Source organism: Colias philodice, chromosome 15, assembly GCF_061535455.1.
Source record: "Colias philodice isolate Cphi_HAF_F1 chromosome 15, ilColPhil1 Martin Lab GWU primary, whole genome shotgun sequence".
NCBI classification, from domain to species: domain Eukaryota; kingdom Metazoa; phylum Arthropoda; class Insecta; order Lepidoptera; family Pieridae; genus Colias; species Colias philodice.
The window spans coordinates 4,559,352-4,577,855 of NC_143100.1; the positions used below are offsets into that span (position 1 = coordinate 4,559,352).

The 18,504-nt window shown below is 33.0% G+C and overlaps 1 protein-coding gene across 1 annotated transcript; it reads right to left on the reverse strand.

The window, feature by feature from the left end:
* Positions 1–9,796: 9,796 nt before the first annotated feature.
* LOC149482154 (achaete-scute complex protein T3-like) lies at positions 9,797–10,458 on the reverse strand. The gene has a single exon (XM_089704475.1). It carries the CDS (start codon positions 10,456–10,458, stop codon positions 9,922–9,924), a length of 537 nt encoding a protein of 178 aa, XP_089560601.1. The 3' UTR covers positions 9,797–9,921.
* Between the last annotated feature and the right edge of the window lie 8,046 nt (positions 10,459–18,504).

The following is an 18,504-nucleotide window of genomic DNA, read 5'->3' on the forward strand; positions in this document are numbered from 1 at the left end:
AAAACGAATGCGCATAATGACAACCTTTGTATAGTTAATATTATGCCGTACTTTTTGAAGGCATAAAAATATTAGCAATATCGGAAGCTGTTTACAAATGAAACATCGTATTGTATCTATTGTGATGCGCTAGGAAGTAAAGAAATAATATTTTCATATCCTGTTTGGTGAGTGAAATTTTAGAGAGAGTTTTTGCAAAACGCATACATCCGTGGGAGAACTACCTGGACCCCGCTGCGCGGTAATTTCTTATAAATCGACATTGAGTGAGACAGCCAGTACTGTTTTCCCGCTGGGCGAGCGGCGGAGGGGGAGAGGAGGGGAAGGGGGGGAAGGAATCGCCGATAACAATGTCACACAATAGTGCAGTGATCTAGATTAGTGACGCACATTGTGTCGCCAAAGGGTTGGACGCTTTGTGTTCGCACAAACGATGCGACCGCGCATAATGCGAATAACCCGCAAACATCTCGATATTCAATTCGCATGGATTCTATGAATTTCTAAAGAAAATAAATATAACTTTTGACAGCGTTCAATGCTTCGATGCTATCTTTATTTGTCATATTGTGAATTCATAACAGTGATAGTAGAATAGAGGGTTTTGTTCTCTTTTTGTGGATTATTTTTATTTATATACAGTAACGTGCTTAAAATATGAAATATGAAGGAATTAGACTATATTGAATTCCTTAAGGCAGTATGTAATTAATTTTTAATGGATCAGAAAACCTGTAATCATACTTTTAACTAAATTAAGGCTTGTGACGTGACGCTCTTCAGGGTTAAATATAAATCCACCATTTGAAATATTCTAATGGTTCATAATGAATAAGTTTTTATTAATACTAGACAACCAGCAATTAAGCAATTTCAGTCCGCTTAAGGGATGGTATAATTACTGCTCATGTAAGAAATAGGTAAAGGATAAAAGTATTTTTTCATCCAACGGAGTAAGTTAGATATTTAAGACTATTTTATTGGTCTATCAATATATAATTAAATTTTGTTTAAAGTGCCTAAGTAAATTTAAGTTTTCAGATTAAAAAAAATTGTATAATAAAAATACAAACAACCCATCTTCTAAGTCCACTAAAAGAGTAGTCAAAATATTTTATGGTCGTAAATGTTAACACTTTTGTCAAATGAGATCACCCACACAAAACACAAAAGCGGCCGATGTAAATCTTCACTTTTAAATGCCGCTTAGAGCGTTTCGAAGCGTTCTAATAAAAATATAGATATGACCAAAATGCTAAATGCAATAAATTCAACGTACATTCATAAAACCTCTACTAAAAAATGACAAACCTACATTTCATATCATAAAAATATACCTAAGCTTCGTTTCTATGGGTTTTTTACGTGCAACCTGACCGCTGTCATACTTAATTGTAACCCTTAAAAAACACGTGAATAGGCTCTGCATTCGCTTCGAGCGCTCAGGGGTTGACAAAGTTTGAAGCGATTTGTCTTACAAGATCAGATTGTGTCTCAATTTTATACCCATTTTTTGCACCCTAATTGATCGGTTTTTGTAAGGTTTATGATCCAATTTCGATGACACCCCGGGCTATAAAGTAATTCGTTTTAGTACAACTTATATTTCAAGTTGAAAGATTTATAAAATCTGTCCTGTGGTCTTATTCAAATGACACCCCCTTAAATCAATGATCAACCATTCATCTCCTCGGCGACATAAACTTTTTATCAACAACACAGTAAATAAAGTTCACTTAAAAATTCAACCCTTTCTGTCTTACTATTTATTTTCGACACTAATGTGAGCATTACTTTGTCGGTTCGATTTTAATTGTAAATCCATGTAAGATAATATGATAATTGAATTAATCGGAGTTAACTTAAGCTTTCATCCTTTAACTGAGTTTGAATTTTTATCGAAAATGAATATTCAATTCAACCTTAAACTCACAAATTTATAATGGATCTAAAGGTACATTAAGAAATTGATAACTATGTTATTAAATACTAAAAGCAGTTCAAATAGAGTAGCTTTTTTGAAAAATGTACTTGCGATGATGAGCAAAAAACAAACGGAAGAGGATGGGACCTTCCAATATTAGTTTTATATCTGGCAGAAAAAAGACTGACACTTGAGAGCGATTCACGATCGAAATAAAAATAATAATGGGAACCCTTTGAGAATGGAGAATTATTTACGAACCCTTTCGGCGAGCGGCGCACCTGATGCGGAAGCTATTCGCGTATTTCGTGAGAAAATTGATTTAAATTACATTTGATACTTTTGTGCGAAAAAACCAAAAAGGGATGAAAAGTGACATGACTTATAATTTATGAAATTTAGATGATTCTATTCATACGTATCTTTAAAATACATCCGGAATTTTATGAACGTTAAAACAGTTAGCGCAAAGCATGTAAAAATGTATCAGACATGAAGTTTAAGCATTGTATAGCTTTATTCAGATTCTTATCATACATTTGCTTATCTCCTTCGAGTACACATATTCCTTAAAATGTTAATACTGGAAATATCTTAATTAAAGTTTATAGGGAAGCGACTTCGATTGCACACGAAGGAACGGTCACGTACTGAATATCACTGATAACGATAAGTGTTGTGTATTCAAGCAAGTAAAATGCACCTTATCACGTTGGAATAAGGAGTATGAATGTTATCGTTTCTTGGTTTTGCCCGCATACTACCTTACAATACAGACACGCGTCACCGCATAGATAATGTTATCTGAATTACACTTGACTCTAAATGTATTCACAGCTACAGCTTATATCTTATAGTACATGTAAATAACAATACAGGATGCATTGTTGTACATTTTTAAAAATAAAAGAAATAAACATTCAGTTTTCTATAAATATCAACGAAAGTTAGAGTCATTTGTAGAGTTTAATTATTTATCGTATGAAAAAATAAAACATCTTTATGGTGTGAGATTTTTAATGAAAAACAATTGTCTATGGTAAACTTATTTGTTTTTTTTTTTGCAATAGTTTCGCAAATAACACCTGTATCAAATTTAAGAAGTGTCTTATACTTCTGTAATATCTATAATTAGATCGATATATTATTAACACTAAATTACAATTTAGCTCCCAGCAACATTTCCCATGACTAAATACCCCGATAAATTGAAACCGAGCGCGGCCAACAATTTTATCATTATGTGATTTAAAATAATGATTTTGTCACCCTCGTAAGCGCCTAATGTCACGGAAGCCGAGCTTTTGATAATTTGACTGCTGTCATAACAGCGGATACTGGCCATTTAAGCTTATTTCACCTAATTGAATCCTAGAGTATTAAGCCCTTCTAAACTATAATCCCTTTTATGAGATTCACGCCGACGTTTTTTAGGGATCACGCACTCAAATGTCTCTTTAGCATTAACTTTTTTAGGAGTTATACAATCTACTTAAAAATCTTTAATTTCTTAAGTACGTAATATTTGTATTGGACATTAGACTAAAGGTGCAATTTTTTGGAATGCTACATGCATAGACAAAGTACCTACTAGAATATTTTTTATGATTACGATTATATTATCTTTAGCTTCTACTGAAAAAGTTATCAAAATAACTCTCGATTAGCAAATACTAGGTAGTATAAAATAAGTATCTACATAAATGACTATCTCAATAATATAGATAAAATCTAATAGCCAATACAAAAGGCAATATAAATATTGATAGCTAATGATGCACCTATAAACAGCAAATAAACATTCGTATATTCTCGCGTTGTATCAGAGCTATAAAACTAATCTCAAAAAGTAGTAATAACGAATGTCGGTACACATCAAAGTAACATGGTATTTAATAAATATTAAATCTCAAGTATTACCCGCATGCGGTTAACTTAAGTAAATTCTAATCTAAAACTAGTCAAAAGGAACTTTGAAAGGCAAAACGTCCTTAAAATATCTATACACCGACAATTTTATAACCGCAGTATAAAAAACTATTAGAGGAAATACAAAAAATGTTGCAAACTGAGATAAGTGTTAACTATTTGACGTAGTTCGTGCGGAAATCATTCTCAAATTGCACATCAAAAAGTACCTTCCGATTTCGTGCGAGCTAACGTTTTTTGGAAGGTTTGAGAATTGCGCATTTCATGGATTTTAATTTTCATAACTAGCTTGCTTCCGAATGAATATCGAATATCATGTACCATTCATGTGGTGGGCTATCGTAAGGCGATACTTTACGAATTCGCGGTCAAGTGAACCCATCTGTACTGTAGCTTGTAGCTGTTAATCAAAACAGGTAATTGGCTCTTGCGATTGCTTTATTCTGCAGATGCGGAAATATTATTGTTCAGAAAATTGCTCCTTCACAGAATGCGCCACTGCACAGGGGTACCTACATTTCGCTCTTATTTTAAGGAGATCTATGGGATATGAAATTTAATATGTATTAAGAACGTATTCAAATATAAGTGTAAATGTTAATATTTATAACAAAATCCACAAACCAACGAACATATTTTATTTGTTACACTATATATTTTCACACGAGAATCATTTTGAGAACACACCTCAAAATTTATTGAATTTCCCGCCATCAATACTATTAATATATACAAGATTTTCACGTTGTCATCATAATCTATTCCATTACATAACTAAATTAGACGCGTTTTAATAGAATTTGTTACTAATGAGGTTATCATAAACATAAGAAATAACAACCTACTTTCTAATGTCATAATGAGTCTTAAGAAACTCAAAGGCTTAAACCAGATGAAATTTAACATCTATATTATAAGATTACGCTACCGTTAAAATACGATTGATATATTACTGACACAAAAAACTTATTTATAAGCATTAGTTTACTTAAAAACTAATCGCAAATATGCATCCGTGTCTATATTCATACTTTGTATAACACAAAGATACAATTAAAGCAATGTACTTATTTATATTAAATTAAAATCAGTTTTGTCAGTACAATTGTATAGCAGTAAGCAACTCTCGTGAACTCACCCACATCTACGAGGCTCCCGGCGAAGGAAGCCGATATCCGACAATTATTTATGTTTCCACGGGTCCGCTGTAAGACATTGTTGCGTCAATTGTTTGTACAGCTAAGTACATCTAGATAATAAATTATTAAAACGTAAAAATTATGTCAATCCATCAAAGTAAAGATGGAATTTTTTGAACCTTTTACAGCAAAAATTTTGTAGAAAAATAATATCTAATATGTTATATGTGAACTTCTTACTGTACTGGCTGGTTTGGTGATATAGGTATATATATATGTTTCAAATAATAAAACATGTTAGTTCTGTTCTGCACTTCATTCTGTTGTTTTATTATAGGTTATGGGCCCAGAGAATCAGTAAAAAAGCAGATTTTTTAACAAGAATTTCGTTTTGGTACGAGTGTTAAAAAGCTTTTTTCAACACGTTTTTTCATTGTATTGTTGGATATTCGTGAAATAAAATTTTTATTTGGAATTACGATGGCGGCCAACTACTTGATAAATGTACCTAAATTACGTGGACGGGAAAATTACAGCGAGTGGTGCTTCGCGGCAGAGAATTTCCTAATCCTTGAGGGCATGAAACATTGTGTAAAGCCAGAAGGAGCGAGCGTAGGAGCTGCAGATGACGAAAAAACCCGGGCAAAGCTGATTATGACAATCGATCCGTCTTTGTTTGTACATGTAAAAAGTGTAAGAACATCAAAAGAACTCTGGGAAAAATTACAACAGTTATTCGATGACAACGGTTTTTCAAGAAGGATAAATCTGTTACGGAATCTAATTTCGATAAGACTGGAAAACTGCAGTTCAATGACGTCCTATGTGACTCAAATAATTGACACGGCTCAAAAATTAAGTGGCACAGGTTTTGAAATAAATGACCAGTGGACAGGCTCATTGTTATTAGCAGGATTACCAGAGCGGTTTTCACCGATGATCATGGCAATAGAGCATTCAGGCATTAACATAACGGCTGATTCTATAAAGTCGAAATTGTTAGACATGGAGTCAACCATAGAGGAACATGATGAAGTTGGCGGAGCATTCGCAGCTCGTTCGAAGTACATGAAAAATAAAATGGCGTCAAGAAAAAATGTCAATGTTGGTAACATTGTCGATCCGTCAAAATCAAACGTCAAGGTGAAGACAGTGACATGTTACCGATGTAAACAAAAAGGACACTATCGAAATCAATGTACAAATAACGAAAACGCGTCGAACTCCAAAGAAAAACCCCGAATGCAGTCTAATGCTTTTAGTGCTGTGTTCCTAAGCGGGAATTTCAATAAAAATGCATGGTATATTGACTCTGGAGCCAGTGTACACCTTACGGCAAATGAAAGTTGGGTTATGAATGCGTCTTATGATCAGAAACAGGAAATTATCGTTGCAAACAGTGAAAAGTTGTCAGTTTTATGTTCTGGCGATGTGAAGATTACAATTACAACTGGGGGTTCAGCATATTTATGTTATTGTACACTTATCAATATAACATTGTTAGATATAGTGGGGGTGTTAAAAATAATATCTAATATGTTATATGTGAACTTCTTACTGTACTGGCTGGTTTGGTGATATAGGTATATATATATGTTTCAAATAATAAAACATGTTAGTTCTGTTCTGCACTTCATTCTGTTGTTTTATTATAAATTTGACCAATCAATCAATGCAGTGCGATGTTAAATACATAACAATATATTTTACAAACATTTACAACGGCTATAAAAATAGAAGGAAAATATAAATTTAAACTCATTTACTGTATTAATTTACTCGTGGTATAAGCACAGATTACTAAAATATAATTACCTACAACGTAAGTATAAGTCCCATACTGCGATAATGTACAATATTTACGGGAACGGCTGTGTATTTGACCTTCACGTACAGCTAAGAATATACTCAAATAAATACTGAAAGCGTGTAGTAATTAAGCATTTCATTACTTCTCTGATAATAAAGTAATGAATATAGTTTTAAGAAGAAAAAACATCAATACCAATAACAAAGTTCCAATAAGGCGAACTCTGTAAATCTTACGACAGAATTGAGAGGAGGCTATAAACTATTTGCATACAACCCCGTTCCCATGTATCGTTTTATTCCGAACAACGGCGACATTGCAATTTTAATCATACTTTAATGAACTAAGACGTTACTTCGGTGTTCATTTCATCTACATCGTCTATAACATATTGATACTTGATAACCCATTGTATAAATAAAACTTATTATTCTTACATTTACATGATGGTTTAAATACTAGGTATATTTTAATAAGTGTTCAGAATCTACAATTTTAGAGAACAAAAGATGGTCTGATTTTAAATATGTATAAAGAAACACAGAAATCGTTAAGACCCATCATTGTCTTGATCTCCACTTGGGCCAATTATTCTTTGTTAAAGACGCGGTAGTTCTACAGTGAAAGTAAGATATTAATTAAAATTTACCAAATGAATAATCCTATTGAGCGCATTAACCCATTGACCACCGTAAGCCCCGATCGGGGCGCGACACAATAGATTTTCTATTGTGTCTGTGATTCCGAGGACTGATGGATTAAAGCAGTTTATATGAACAATAGCATTAGAGCAGTCAAGAGAAATCGCCAGACAATAGAAGTGTTAAGATTAAAAGAAAGGTTGTTAACTTGTAAGCGCCAGAAAATTAATTGAATAGTTGTAATAACTTAAGCTCATTAGATTTTAGCACGTAGCTGGGTTAACACTGGTGTAAAAAGATACCCATTGCTTGAGTTATAGTTATTAGTAATCTATACTAATATTATAAAGCTGAAGAGTTTGTTTGTTTGTTTGTTTGAACGCGCTAATCTCGGGAACTACTGGGCCGAATTGAAAAATTCTTTCGGTGTTAGATAGCCCATTTATCGAGGAAGGCTATAATATCATCACGCTACGACCAACAAGGGTGGAGCCACGGGGGTGAAACCGCGCGGAGTAGCTAGTATCTTATAAATAATTTTTACATCGAGTGTAATATTTACATTATTAATGTAAAAGTTTTGACTAGGTATATAAATGTGACTGTAATTAAATGTAAATAATAATCAAATACATGTCACATAAAACCAAGATAGAGCCACTCACGCAGTAATCACACATAGAAACTTTACAAGAATTATTAAGCAAAGAAGTAAACGTATAAAACTTTATCGTTAGCATTTCGCAAATATCACGAACGGAACAAAGCTCACGTGCGCCATGAAACAAGATTACGCGCACAAAGCAAATCAAATTCGCTACGTTTTAACAGTTTCCGGAATTTTCCAAACTACACGTTTTTGTGCCGACAAACAGGAAGCATTGAAGTGGGAAATAAATCCAATATTAATAGAAATAATCTTATGGGTGTTATAGACGAACACGATTTTATAGAAATCAAAAGTGTTTGGATTTGAGGTTAGGTAAGCTTTTATTTCAATACTGCGATTGTATGAAAGGTCGAAGATTTATTAAGATTAGTCATCCTCGCAATTTGATCAAAACTTTTAATATTGTTATGTTATTGAAAAATTATATACGAAAAATAAAATTATAAAATTTTCTTGTCCGTATCTATACTAATATCATAAAGCTGAAGAGTTTGTTTTTTGTTTGTTTGTTTGAACGCGCTAATCTCAGGATATACTGGTCCGATTTGCAAAATTCTTTCGGTGTTAGATAGCCCATTAGTTGGAACGATAGTAGGATAGGATAGCAATAGGATAGGATAGATATGATTTGTGACAGACGTTTGTCGGCGAATATATGATTGAAATTTTAGTATTTGCAGCTGAATAATAAATTTATTTAGGTATAAAGAAAATATCTTTACATATCGTTGTTTTTTCCTTGAATCAGACTATAAAAATAATACCTACTGTGATTGATAGACCCATTTACATTTTGCGAAAAAACCCTGTTACTAATTTATTTATGTTAAAATTGAACATGTTTCGTATCTAACATGTTCAATTTTTTTTGTATCTAATAATAGATGAAATATTATAGTATTGAATAGTACGATACTATTGAAAAAGGAATAATCAATGAGCTTCCTCAGCGCTATTTAAATACGCTTAAATATACCAATCGTAATTCGTGCTATAAGTGAACAGTATTAACCAGTCGGAATTTTTATAAATAAAATTCCCATTTACCACACTGCACTAAAGATTCTCAGATAATCTTTCACAATTAAAACTTAACTTGAACTCGCTCGTATTTCGTAGTAATCAAGTAACAGTACATTATCAGACGTTCTCACCCGATGCGAACTTCGTCGCTTATCTGAGGCTTTATTCACACATGTAAATGCATTTAGTTTCCAACGCTTATCTCGTTCGACACCATTAATCTTATATAACAATGCATCCGCGGTGTGACCGAGATGGCTAAATCAACTCCAGTAGGTGTGATTACAGATTTTTGCATACAAATAAATAAGATTCGGTATCGTACCATATGTGAGACAAAAATTCGATATCCATTCAGATCGAACCGCTGGCTATGTTAATTTAAAGCCTTAAAGTAAGCCTGCTATGTAGATAACGTAAGATTGTGTTTTATTAAGATCAATAATATTATCTCTCTGATGAATGTGTTTGTTCTTTTAATTAAAATATCTTATGTTTTTATATTGAACAGGTGATAAATGAGTATTTTTAGGTAGGTAGTATTGAAGAAAAAAGTTCAATATGTTTAATACGTTTATTTATATTATTATTATTTCTTATAATGGACGAATGCATGTTATCCTGTCATGATTACATTTCATAATAAATAAGTTCACAGCCTCATCAATACATAAACTATTTATACACAATAATTCTTAAAGCTAAATAATTTAAATTATTTACAAAACTTACTGCCACAAACATAACAATGACTAGACATCACTACTCAAACAAACAGAATCGATTTACTTCGCTTGCCACCAAGAAATAGCATCTAACAATTCGTTATCATGCATTGAAGTGTACTCAGTAGGGTATGAGGTAACTGGTGGCGCATAATATTCGTTACTGATCGAATATGATGATGATACACCCGAAGAACATTCTGAATTCACTGGCGAAGGCACTGATTCAGCGTACGGTGAATTTCTTCCGCCGTATACTCCTTCATCGATGTCACTCGCGACTGTCGTGTCCATGGGGGCTTTTGTGATACCCAGTTCTGCATCGCTCTCGTCGATAAGATTTTCCAAATATCTAATATATTCCACAACCATACGTAAAGTGTCGACTTTACTAAGCTTCTTCCCGGTTCCCCGGCGGGCTCCACCAGATAAGGCGTTTATGACGGCGGCTGGTAACCTCTTTCGCAAAGCATTAAATCCATCGTTCACTTGCTTCACACGGTTCCTTTCTCGAGCGTTTCTTCTGGCGATCGAAGCGGCTTGTGCGCCTGTATAAGGGTTGCTTTTGTAGCTATATTTTCTCGGAACTGTATCCATATCCAAATCTTCAGTAGTCGGTGCAATTGGAACGTATTTGGGCAAGTCGGTCTTGTAAGAAACGTAAGGCATGTTGGAGATCTTATTCTGAAGCATGATTATATTATGTAACGATAAAATTTATGTAGAGCGCGTTAAGAGACGAAGTGTTGAATGAGTGTTCCAGGCACCCGCTCCTCCGCTCTTTATATGGCATCGACATTCCCAAAAAAATGAATAGACTCCCACCCCTATGCCTTTTTTCCGAACTTACCTGGAATAGGAGCAAAAAACAAACCAATATATTCGAAAATGTACGCGTGCCTATTGATGATATTGACCAGTACTTGAGAATACAACAAAATGACATTGAAAAAATTATGCATAACTTACATTTCGATTAAATTGTGGACTATTTTATGCTGATAAAGATTTTCCAGTAATTATACCCAGTTTTCAAGATCTAAATCATTACAAACAAATATAATTAATCTAATATGTAAACTTTTATCTATCTTAAGTATACCTAATATAAATTACTATATGCATTTTTAATATTTCCTCTTCACAAACACATCATAATGTTTAAATTAAGAGGTGCACTCCTCATAGCGCCATCTAGTTCTTAATGATGTAATATTGGTGTAATTTTAGATACACAAAAAATATTAAGTGTAGTTTTTTTTTATATGAGATCGGACTTAATATGAGATGGAAACACAAATATTTAATAACTTCAATTAATTTCATCCCTAATATAAAGGTCTATCTACACATTCTTCACTTCGATAAAGTGAGATTATTTTCTTTATTCCATGTTTATAGTGCAATTTCACAAAAGTTGTATTTTAGAAACGTGAATAACAAGTGTAGTGTACATTGAACTTTAACAACTTGCATAATAGTGCATGTCTAATTTATTACGGTCAAGTGGAATGAAACAAAGTATGTTTTATTGTACAACAATATCCAAAGCTAATATTTAAAAATAACAGTCAGATCGTTTTAAGTTAAACTGTATGTACTAGGATATAAGGGTTATATTTTTAAAGCTTTATTAATATATTTTTAAATACTCTTGACGGTTGGATTCTCGCTGTGCGGCAGAGCCTTCAGTGTATTTCTGAAAAAGGTTACATTAATTTGGAACTAAGAGCCAGTATTTTACACGGTCTTCAATGGTAAGGGCCCACTATTGTTCCCTGTATTGTACTTAAAAAGATTACACAAGGAATGTGGGCCAGGCCATTGAGACACAGAGAAGAATGAATTGTTTAGAAGCCTTCAATCATCCCATTGACGGAGGCGCTAAACTTGATTTTAATAGACTTCGTGTCGCCTTTAAGAAGCAATTCATATTTAATTTTGTCCCATTGATTCTCTCTGGTCTACCTGACTTGAGATTGAAAATCACTACCTTTAATAGTTTTTAATTGCGCTCTATCTGTAAAACTTACGTGCTATGTTGTTTTTACATTTATGTTTATAACGGAAATATTGTATAGGTAAGGTAGGAATACAGACAGTCATTTAATAATTTGTATTTTATAGTTACATGGAAGATTACAAACACTAGAAATAATAAGGTTTCTTATTTAAGTAACACACATATTATAGGCAATATATTGCGTACATAATCAAAATATTATGTAAGAGCCAATTTTGGGAAAAGCAATAATATCACGAACGAAAAATATATTAAATACGACAACATTAATTAACATGTTTTCATTCACTTAATTATATCAGAGACGAAATTAAGTCAGAGCAAATTAAAACACCCATAAGAACACCTGCCACACCATAACTGTCATTTTGTAAGAGTTCGCTTTCGCCATCATTAAATCGATATTTTAGGGTTCAACTAGAATTTTCTATCATAAAACTATGAAATTTAATGTCTCCCTTGAGTCGTATAACTTCTCATATGTTCCATTTATAAAAGAATGAATTCATCCCATCCATCATTTCAGCTTCTTCCTGCAAGTGATTTCGCAAAATATAATGAAATTGTGGGAGTGATAGATGCAGGACAAAAAGGCGTACAATGGCGCGACGGGATAGCTCACAATACTATCGTCAAATAACATTTAGCCAGCCCACACCTTAGAGAATCGCAAATAGAGACATCTACGGTATACAATAGCGATATAAAGGAGCAACCAGAACCATAACCGATAATTACAACCTTTGTAACATTGATATTCAAGCACATTTAAGAAATGCTCATGAACGTCGACAGAATTTTAATTGGCTAGGTTTTCAAACATTGAAATAGTACATTAATTCTAAATTATTATCGATCCACCTGCTCATTTAAATGTTTTTATTGGATGTATTAAATTTATATTAATACCAAACTTGACCTTAAAACGTTAATCATAATGAAATCGTATTAATTCCACATAGACAGCATAATACCAGCAATTTTACGGCAAAACTATAATGTAATTGACACTACAATTTTGCAGAGAAATTTAGTGGGCCTCGGCGCATATGAGAGCTTAATGCTGATCGAATCTGCATATAAGTGGGCAGTGCACTCGTAATAAACTCATTCAGTGGATTATAGACGAGAAGCGATCGCCTGACAGTTCCATTACTGGATCGATGTGTAGCTAATATTTATACACGAAGCATACAATCCATGCAAATAATCGACTTGGTGGTCCTTCGAGTACTGGATATGTCTTTGATCGATAAAGTTGTAAGCTTAATTACTAAACTGGAACTGTAACATGTTTTAAAAGACACCGCGCAAAGGATTATTGCTTCGAGTGAATCGAATTGCTAGCGCCGGGTTGAGAATCTTAGGAGTTAATGTGAATATTCATAGAAATATTTAATACGACATAGTTATGCGAGTCTCTAGGATTATTATGTTTGCATACTTTTATTTGAGAGAGAGACAAATGTTACACTACAATGCCAATAAAAACAGGTTTATCGATAGTAATCTTTACCATCGTTAGCAAAGAAACTTCTATGGCTAGATATATCAGTACCTAAATCTGATATTGTTTGTAGAGTACATATATTTTGGCACAAGCCGTCGAGTGTAGAAGATTTACGCACCTTGCCGGCATGTGTGCAATCCTTTCGCATCTGCCGATCTTGCACTGATTTTTATTTATGAATAATATGACGAATTATGGCTGCGCTTTTATCTGCTACCACCTTTCCGGATGTACTTTGACAACGGATGTTGCCTATCCTTTAATAAGTGTCGCAAACTTAGTTGCTGAGTAATGCCTTATAAATAAAATAAACACGCAAATATTATTTTAATTTTTTGCTTTAGCATATCACGATTTTTTTATTTGAGTGTTAATGCACCTTTTATATTAAGGTCTCTTTAAAAGCGCACAATGCGTAAGTCGCGGCGTGCCACCTATCAATCCTCCACGGGGGCATCTATTTAATATGATTATACGCATGACAGTGCCCTCAGAACGACGCTTTGTTGTGCAACATTATACCCTCTATTGACATGTTAGCTTTTTACTCGCCAAGGTCTATTGTAAATATAGTAATGTCCCTTACAAATCCAATTTTAATACGCATTTTTTTAGCCTAAACACGCGCCCGACTGGCATTAGAAAGTTGAATATTCTCGGAATCAGAATAGCGTTTAATGTTATACAGTGATTAGATAATAAATTAAATTGAAAATACCGGAGTGTTGAATTTGTGTTTTAGCGTATCGATTTTCCCGATCCGATCCGCTCCCTACCGCGCGAAGCGAAATTAACTCCAATTAAAAATACCCATAAAGTTAAAGCAACACTCGATAGCTATGAAATTCGAAGGAACTCGGTAGATGACTTAATTATTATTTGATAAATGCAACACGATTAAAGAGTATTTAATTTAAGAATATCAAATTATCATATGTTATGTATTAGAATATATTACCATCTATTAACATGTAATTTGTTTACTTCTAATTAAAGCTACAACGGTCTACGGTCGAAGACGCTGACACTATAAATTTTTAAGGTACCGTTTTTCAAATTTCTATACTTATTATAAATATGTGTTTTAAAGGGCCTTACAGTTTAATACATCATGCTGCTACATACTTTAAAATCAAAATTATACATAATTAAAGTAAATATATAAAAGAATCGAAGAAATACTTTGTAACAAAATTACCTCAACACAAAGTAGAATGTAAAAGATCCATATTCAGAACTCCAAATTAAATTTAACACATAAAACCGACAATACAATGGCGTTTATTAATTTTCTCGGTGGTGGGTTCCCCAAATTGAATGTATTAAAATGAAATAAATTCTTTAATAATATCAAGATATTTCAAAGTATTCATATGCCCATTAATATGTAATATCTACAAATGTATTGACCGCAATGCGTTATTAATTCAAATTTTATGGGCACCAAATAAAATTGAGCTACCTGCAGGGTGGCCCGGCAATTTATAAATGTCGTTAACAAAAATAACTACAGTGGTTGTAATGAAAAATGATAATTAAGAATAACTTTCAAAATCTACTGTAACGGTAGGAGAGTCGTTTAAATATTCACCGTGACAATTTATGACTTTTACCAGATTAAGGCGTTATTTTTTGGAATAGAACCTAAGCCGATTCAGAGTTCAAATAAATACCAAACATATAATGTTAATTTCTTTACCCCGTTGTTTATCATAAATATAAATATGTCCGAGAACATGAAAGGGATATCAAAAGGAAAATTCCAAAGTGCAGCTCCATCTCGAAGCAAATAATTAAGAATTAAGATATGCTATTAAGATAATTAATATATTTTCGCTATACAAGTAAGCCACACAATAAATAGTCATTTAATTTTATCTTTGTTTCCAATAATGTCGATAGATCCAGAGAAAAAATAAATAAATCATATATTATATTGCTACGATTAGTATTGTACAATATACATCGAGAGCACATGCTACTGACTAACTAATATGTACATAATTATACAGAAGTCACATGCGTGATCAACTTAAAACATTCCACACTTTGCTCGGAGTTTCAAAATACAAGAGTTAACTACACATTTTTACAGGAAACACATTTTCCCACATCCTCTTCAAAGCAAAGCCATAAATAACCAAAATTACTTGAAGTGTTAAACTGCAATCAAATCAGTTGTTTTCATGCCAGTTAACAATGCTGTAATTAACACCTTCACGCTATATCCACATCGCTCCTTATGTTTATTTTAAAGAAACAAATAAATTAAAAAACTCTGTAAGTAATTACGACAACTGAATAAGACTTCAACCCGCATGCATAAATATTGCACGTGTAGTTTTTTCATAACTCAAAATTGGGGAAGAATAATGGGATGTCATTAATTAGCCACTTTAACAAACGTAATGATGAAGAATACTTGAAATAGCAAGAATTAATAATTTACTTTTGATTAACGAATTAATTTATTGAAAATTTACTCGTACAAAAAGATTGCTATTAATTATTTCATTTTAAAAACCACTTCTCACTTACTCAGTATTGACTGTGTGTTAAAAAAATCACAGCATCTCAAATCTATGTTATTTACATTATGATACAGTAAAATAATTGATATTTTGGTCTTGAACTACAAAAGTATTTTATATTCGAACTTTCGAAGAAATGGCACTGCATCGTAACAAACAGTGAACAATCGAACAATGGCTCGAGCCAAAGTTAGTTTTTGCTAAATAGCATCCATTGACGATGGCTTTAAAATGTCGATCAGGTAATATATAGGCATTTTAATTAAACAGTTAATGAAACATATCGTTTGGAATGTTTCCTGCATTGTAAAATTCTTTTCATGACATGATTTTAAATGCGAATTTAATAAGATATCTGGAGAGACAAATTTTCGGTATACCTGTGCACTCATGCGTTGATTTTTATAATTACCCATCGGTGGAGCGTCAATTAGTTATCGAAAATGAAATACATATTCGATTCCTAATGAAAACATTTCTTTGGGTATTGATAAGATATTCAATAAAACCTTTTATGTTTGTAATCTTCGTGTAATAATCTCAATGCTGTAAGCTTTAAAAGCGAGCTTTATCATATTTACGATTAAACTGCAAAAGTTAGATTTACCTTTATTTACTTAGAACATTTGTGTAGCTTCTCATAACTAGTAATAAAGGATGCTATTAAGAATAAATATAACGAAGTCTCGGCAATTTTATTTACGTTTATCCCCTGAGGCTATTTGGATAGTAAATGATGTATCCATTTCAGTTCGGATCATCTCTCAGATATCAGATGCTAAATTAGTACTCTTATAAAACAAACAGTTATTTGCATATCTGGATCAGGGGTTTGTTGATTCTTAAAGATATAGATGGATAGAGTGCTGTTGATACACAGGAACACAGGGAAATTTATAGTAATTAAGATAAAATTAATAATATCAAACTCACCAATACGAATACTTATAAAGCCTTTGCAACTTAATAATCAAAATAATGATAATAACAGTGTTGTTATGATTTTTACTTATTTCAGAAATTACTTTAACAAGGGAATATACAAAATACTTCATCTACACGAAAATTTTCTTAAAAATATAGAGCGAACTACACATTTTTAAATATGTGAAAGTATCAGTACGTTTTATTCGCGCTACAAAATGTTTGTTTGCCAAACCAAGTGAGCTGGCAGGATAAATAATAGCTTAATTCTACGTTTCGTCGGCTAAGGTGGCTGCTTTCTCAGCTCAATACTTAGTTTAAGGTGGTTAAAAATGCGTGTTATTAACAACCAGACGCTCCAAACAACCGACAACAAGCGTTTGTTTAATATTAATTTCGTCGATTATGTTTTCAATCTCGGGAAAGTTCAAGGATCCAAATTTCATTGGACTAAAAGGTAACTTAAACAGGAAATCATGCAAGTTATATAAGGTCCTATCGTATTGACGGTATTCTTAATTTCTAGCATAGCCAACAATGTTATTCTATTAGGTAGTACCTACAAAAAAGCAGTTGACGTAAACTATAAAATCACAATCTTAACAACACGACATAATGATTGGGGTGCTGTAATAAAATTAGTTGATAGTGACTTAAGAATCACAACTGATATGAAGTTTCAGGGAGTTGGTATCAGAAGAGTATATGAGAGTATATTCAAACGGGGGCCACCCATATTGCGCCCCACGCGGCGTCCTTCCCCGCCACTGTGACGGATTCCCGACACGCCCCTCATTTGTTATACAAATTTTATACTACCCTTTGAGCTAAATATCAGCAAACTCAAGGATAAAGGAACACTGATTTTGCCAAACAATCACCTTTTGCAAATTTTCTTTAACACTCTTACTCTACTTATTTTAATCATAAATTAAATTTCTCCTGAACAATTTTGAGTACATTTTTTTTTTGTAATGGGATAATTGACTTAAATTGCCAATTTTAAAGCAAATATAAAGCTAATTATAATCCTACAACTAGTCCCTCTGTGACAAAATTACATAGGTATTATATGTGTGGTCATACCAAATGAGAGTACCTAGTTATGAAACATGATTTTCAGTTAATGTGCTGGCTGTACCTTAGATTGCGCTTAGTTTGTTATTTCACTGAGTAAAATGAGTACTGCGCCAACAAATAATAAGGAGTCAACGTGAAGAAATTCCATTTAATTTACCATAACCTGAGGACAATTCGCAATTGTTTGGCGGCAACCAAGATTGAGACGGCAGGAATGGATTACGCTCAGAAGCCCCAGGGTTTTGGGCTAAGGTATCGCTCCTTGATTAAATAAACCTTCAAGTGAATGTCACGCCGCCGGCCCATAACGTCACTCTTCGGCATATTGCACTTATTTCACACCGTTTTTAGGGTTCCGTAGCCAAAATGGCAAAAACGGAACCCTTATAGTTTCGTCATGTCCGTCTGTCCGTCTGTCCGTCTGTCCGTCTGTCACAGCCGATTTACTCGGAAACTATAAGTACTACAGTGATGAAATTTGATGGGAATATGTGTTGTATGAACCGCTACAAAAATATGACACTAAATAGTAAAAAAAAGAATTGGGGGTGGGGCCCCCCATACATGTAACTGAG

Excerpts from the sequence above, each read along its gene's own strand:
- LOC149482154 (XM_089704475.1), bottom strand. The coding sequence starts at position 10,458 with ATGGATACAGTTCCGAGAAAATATAGCTACAAAAGCAACCCTTATACA.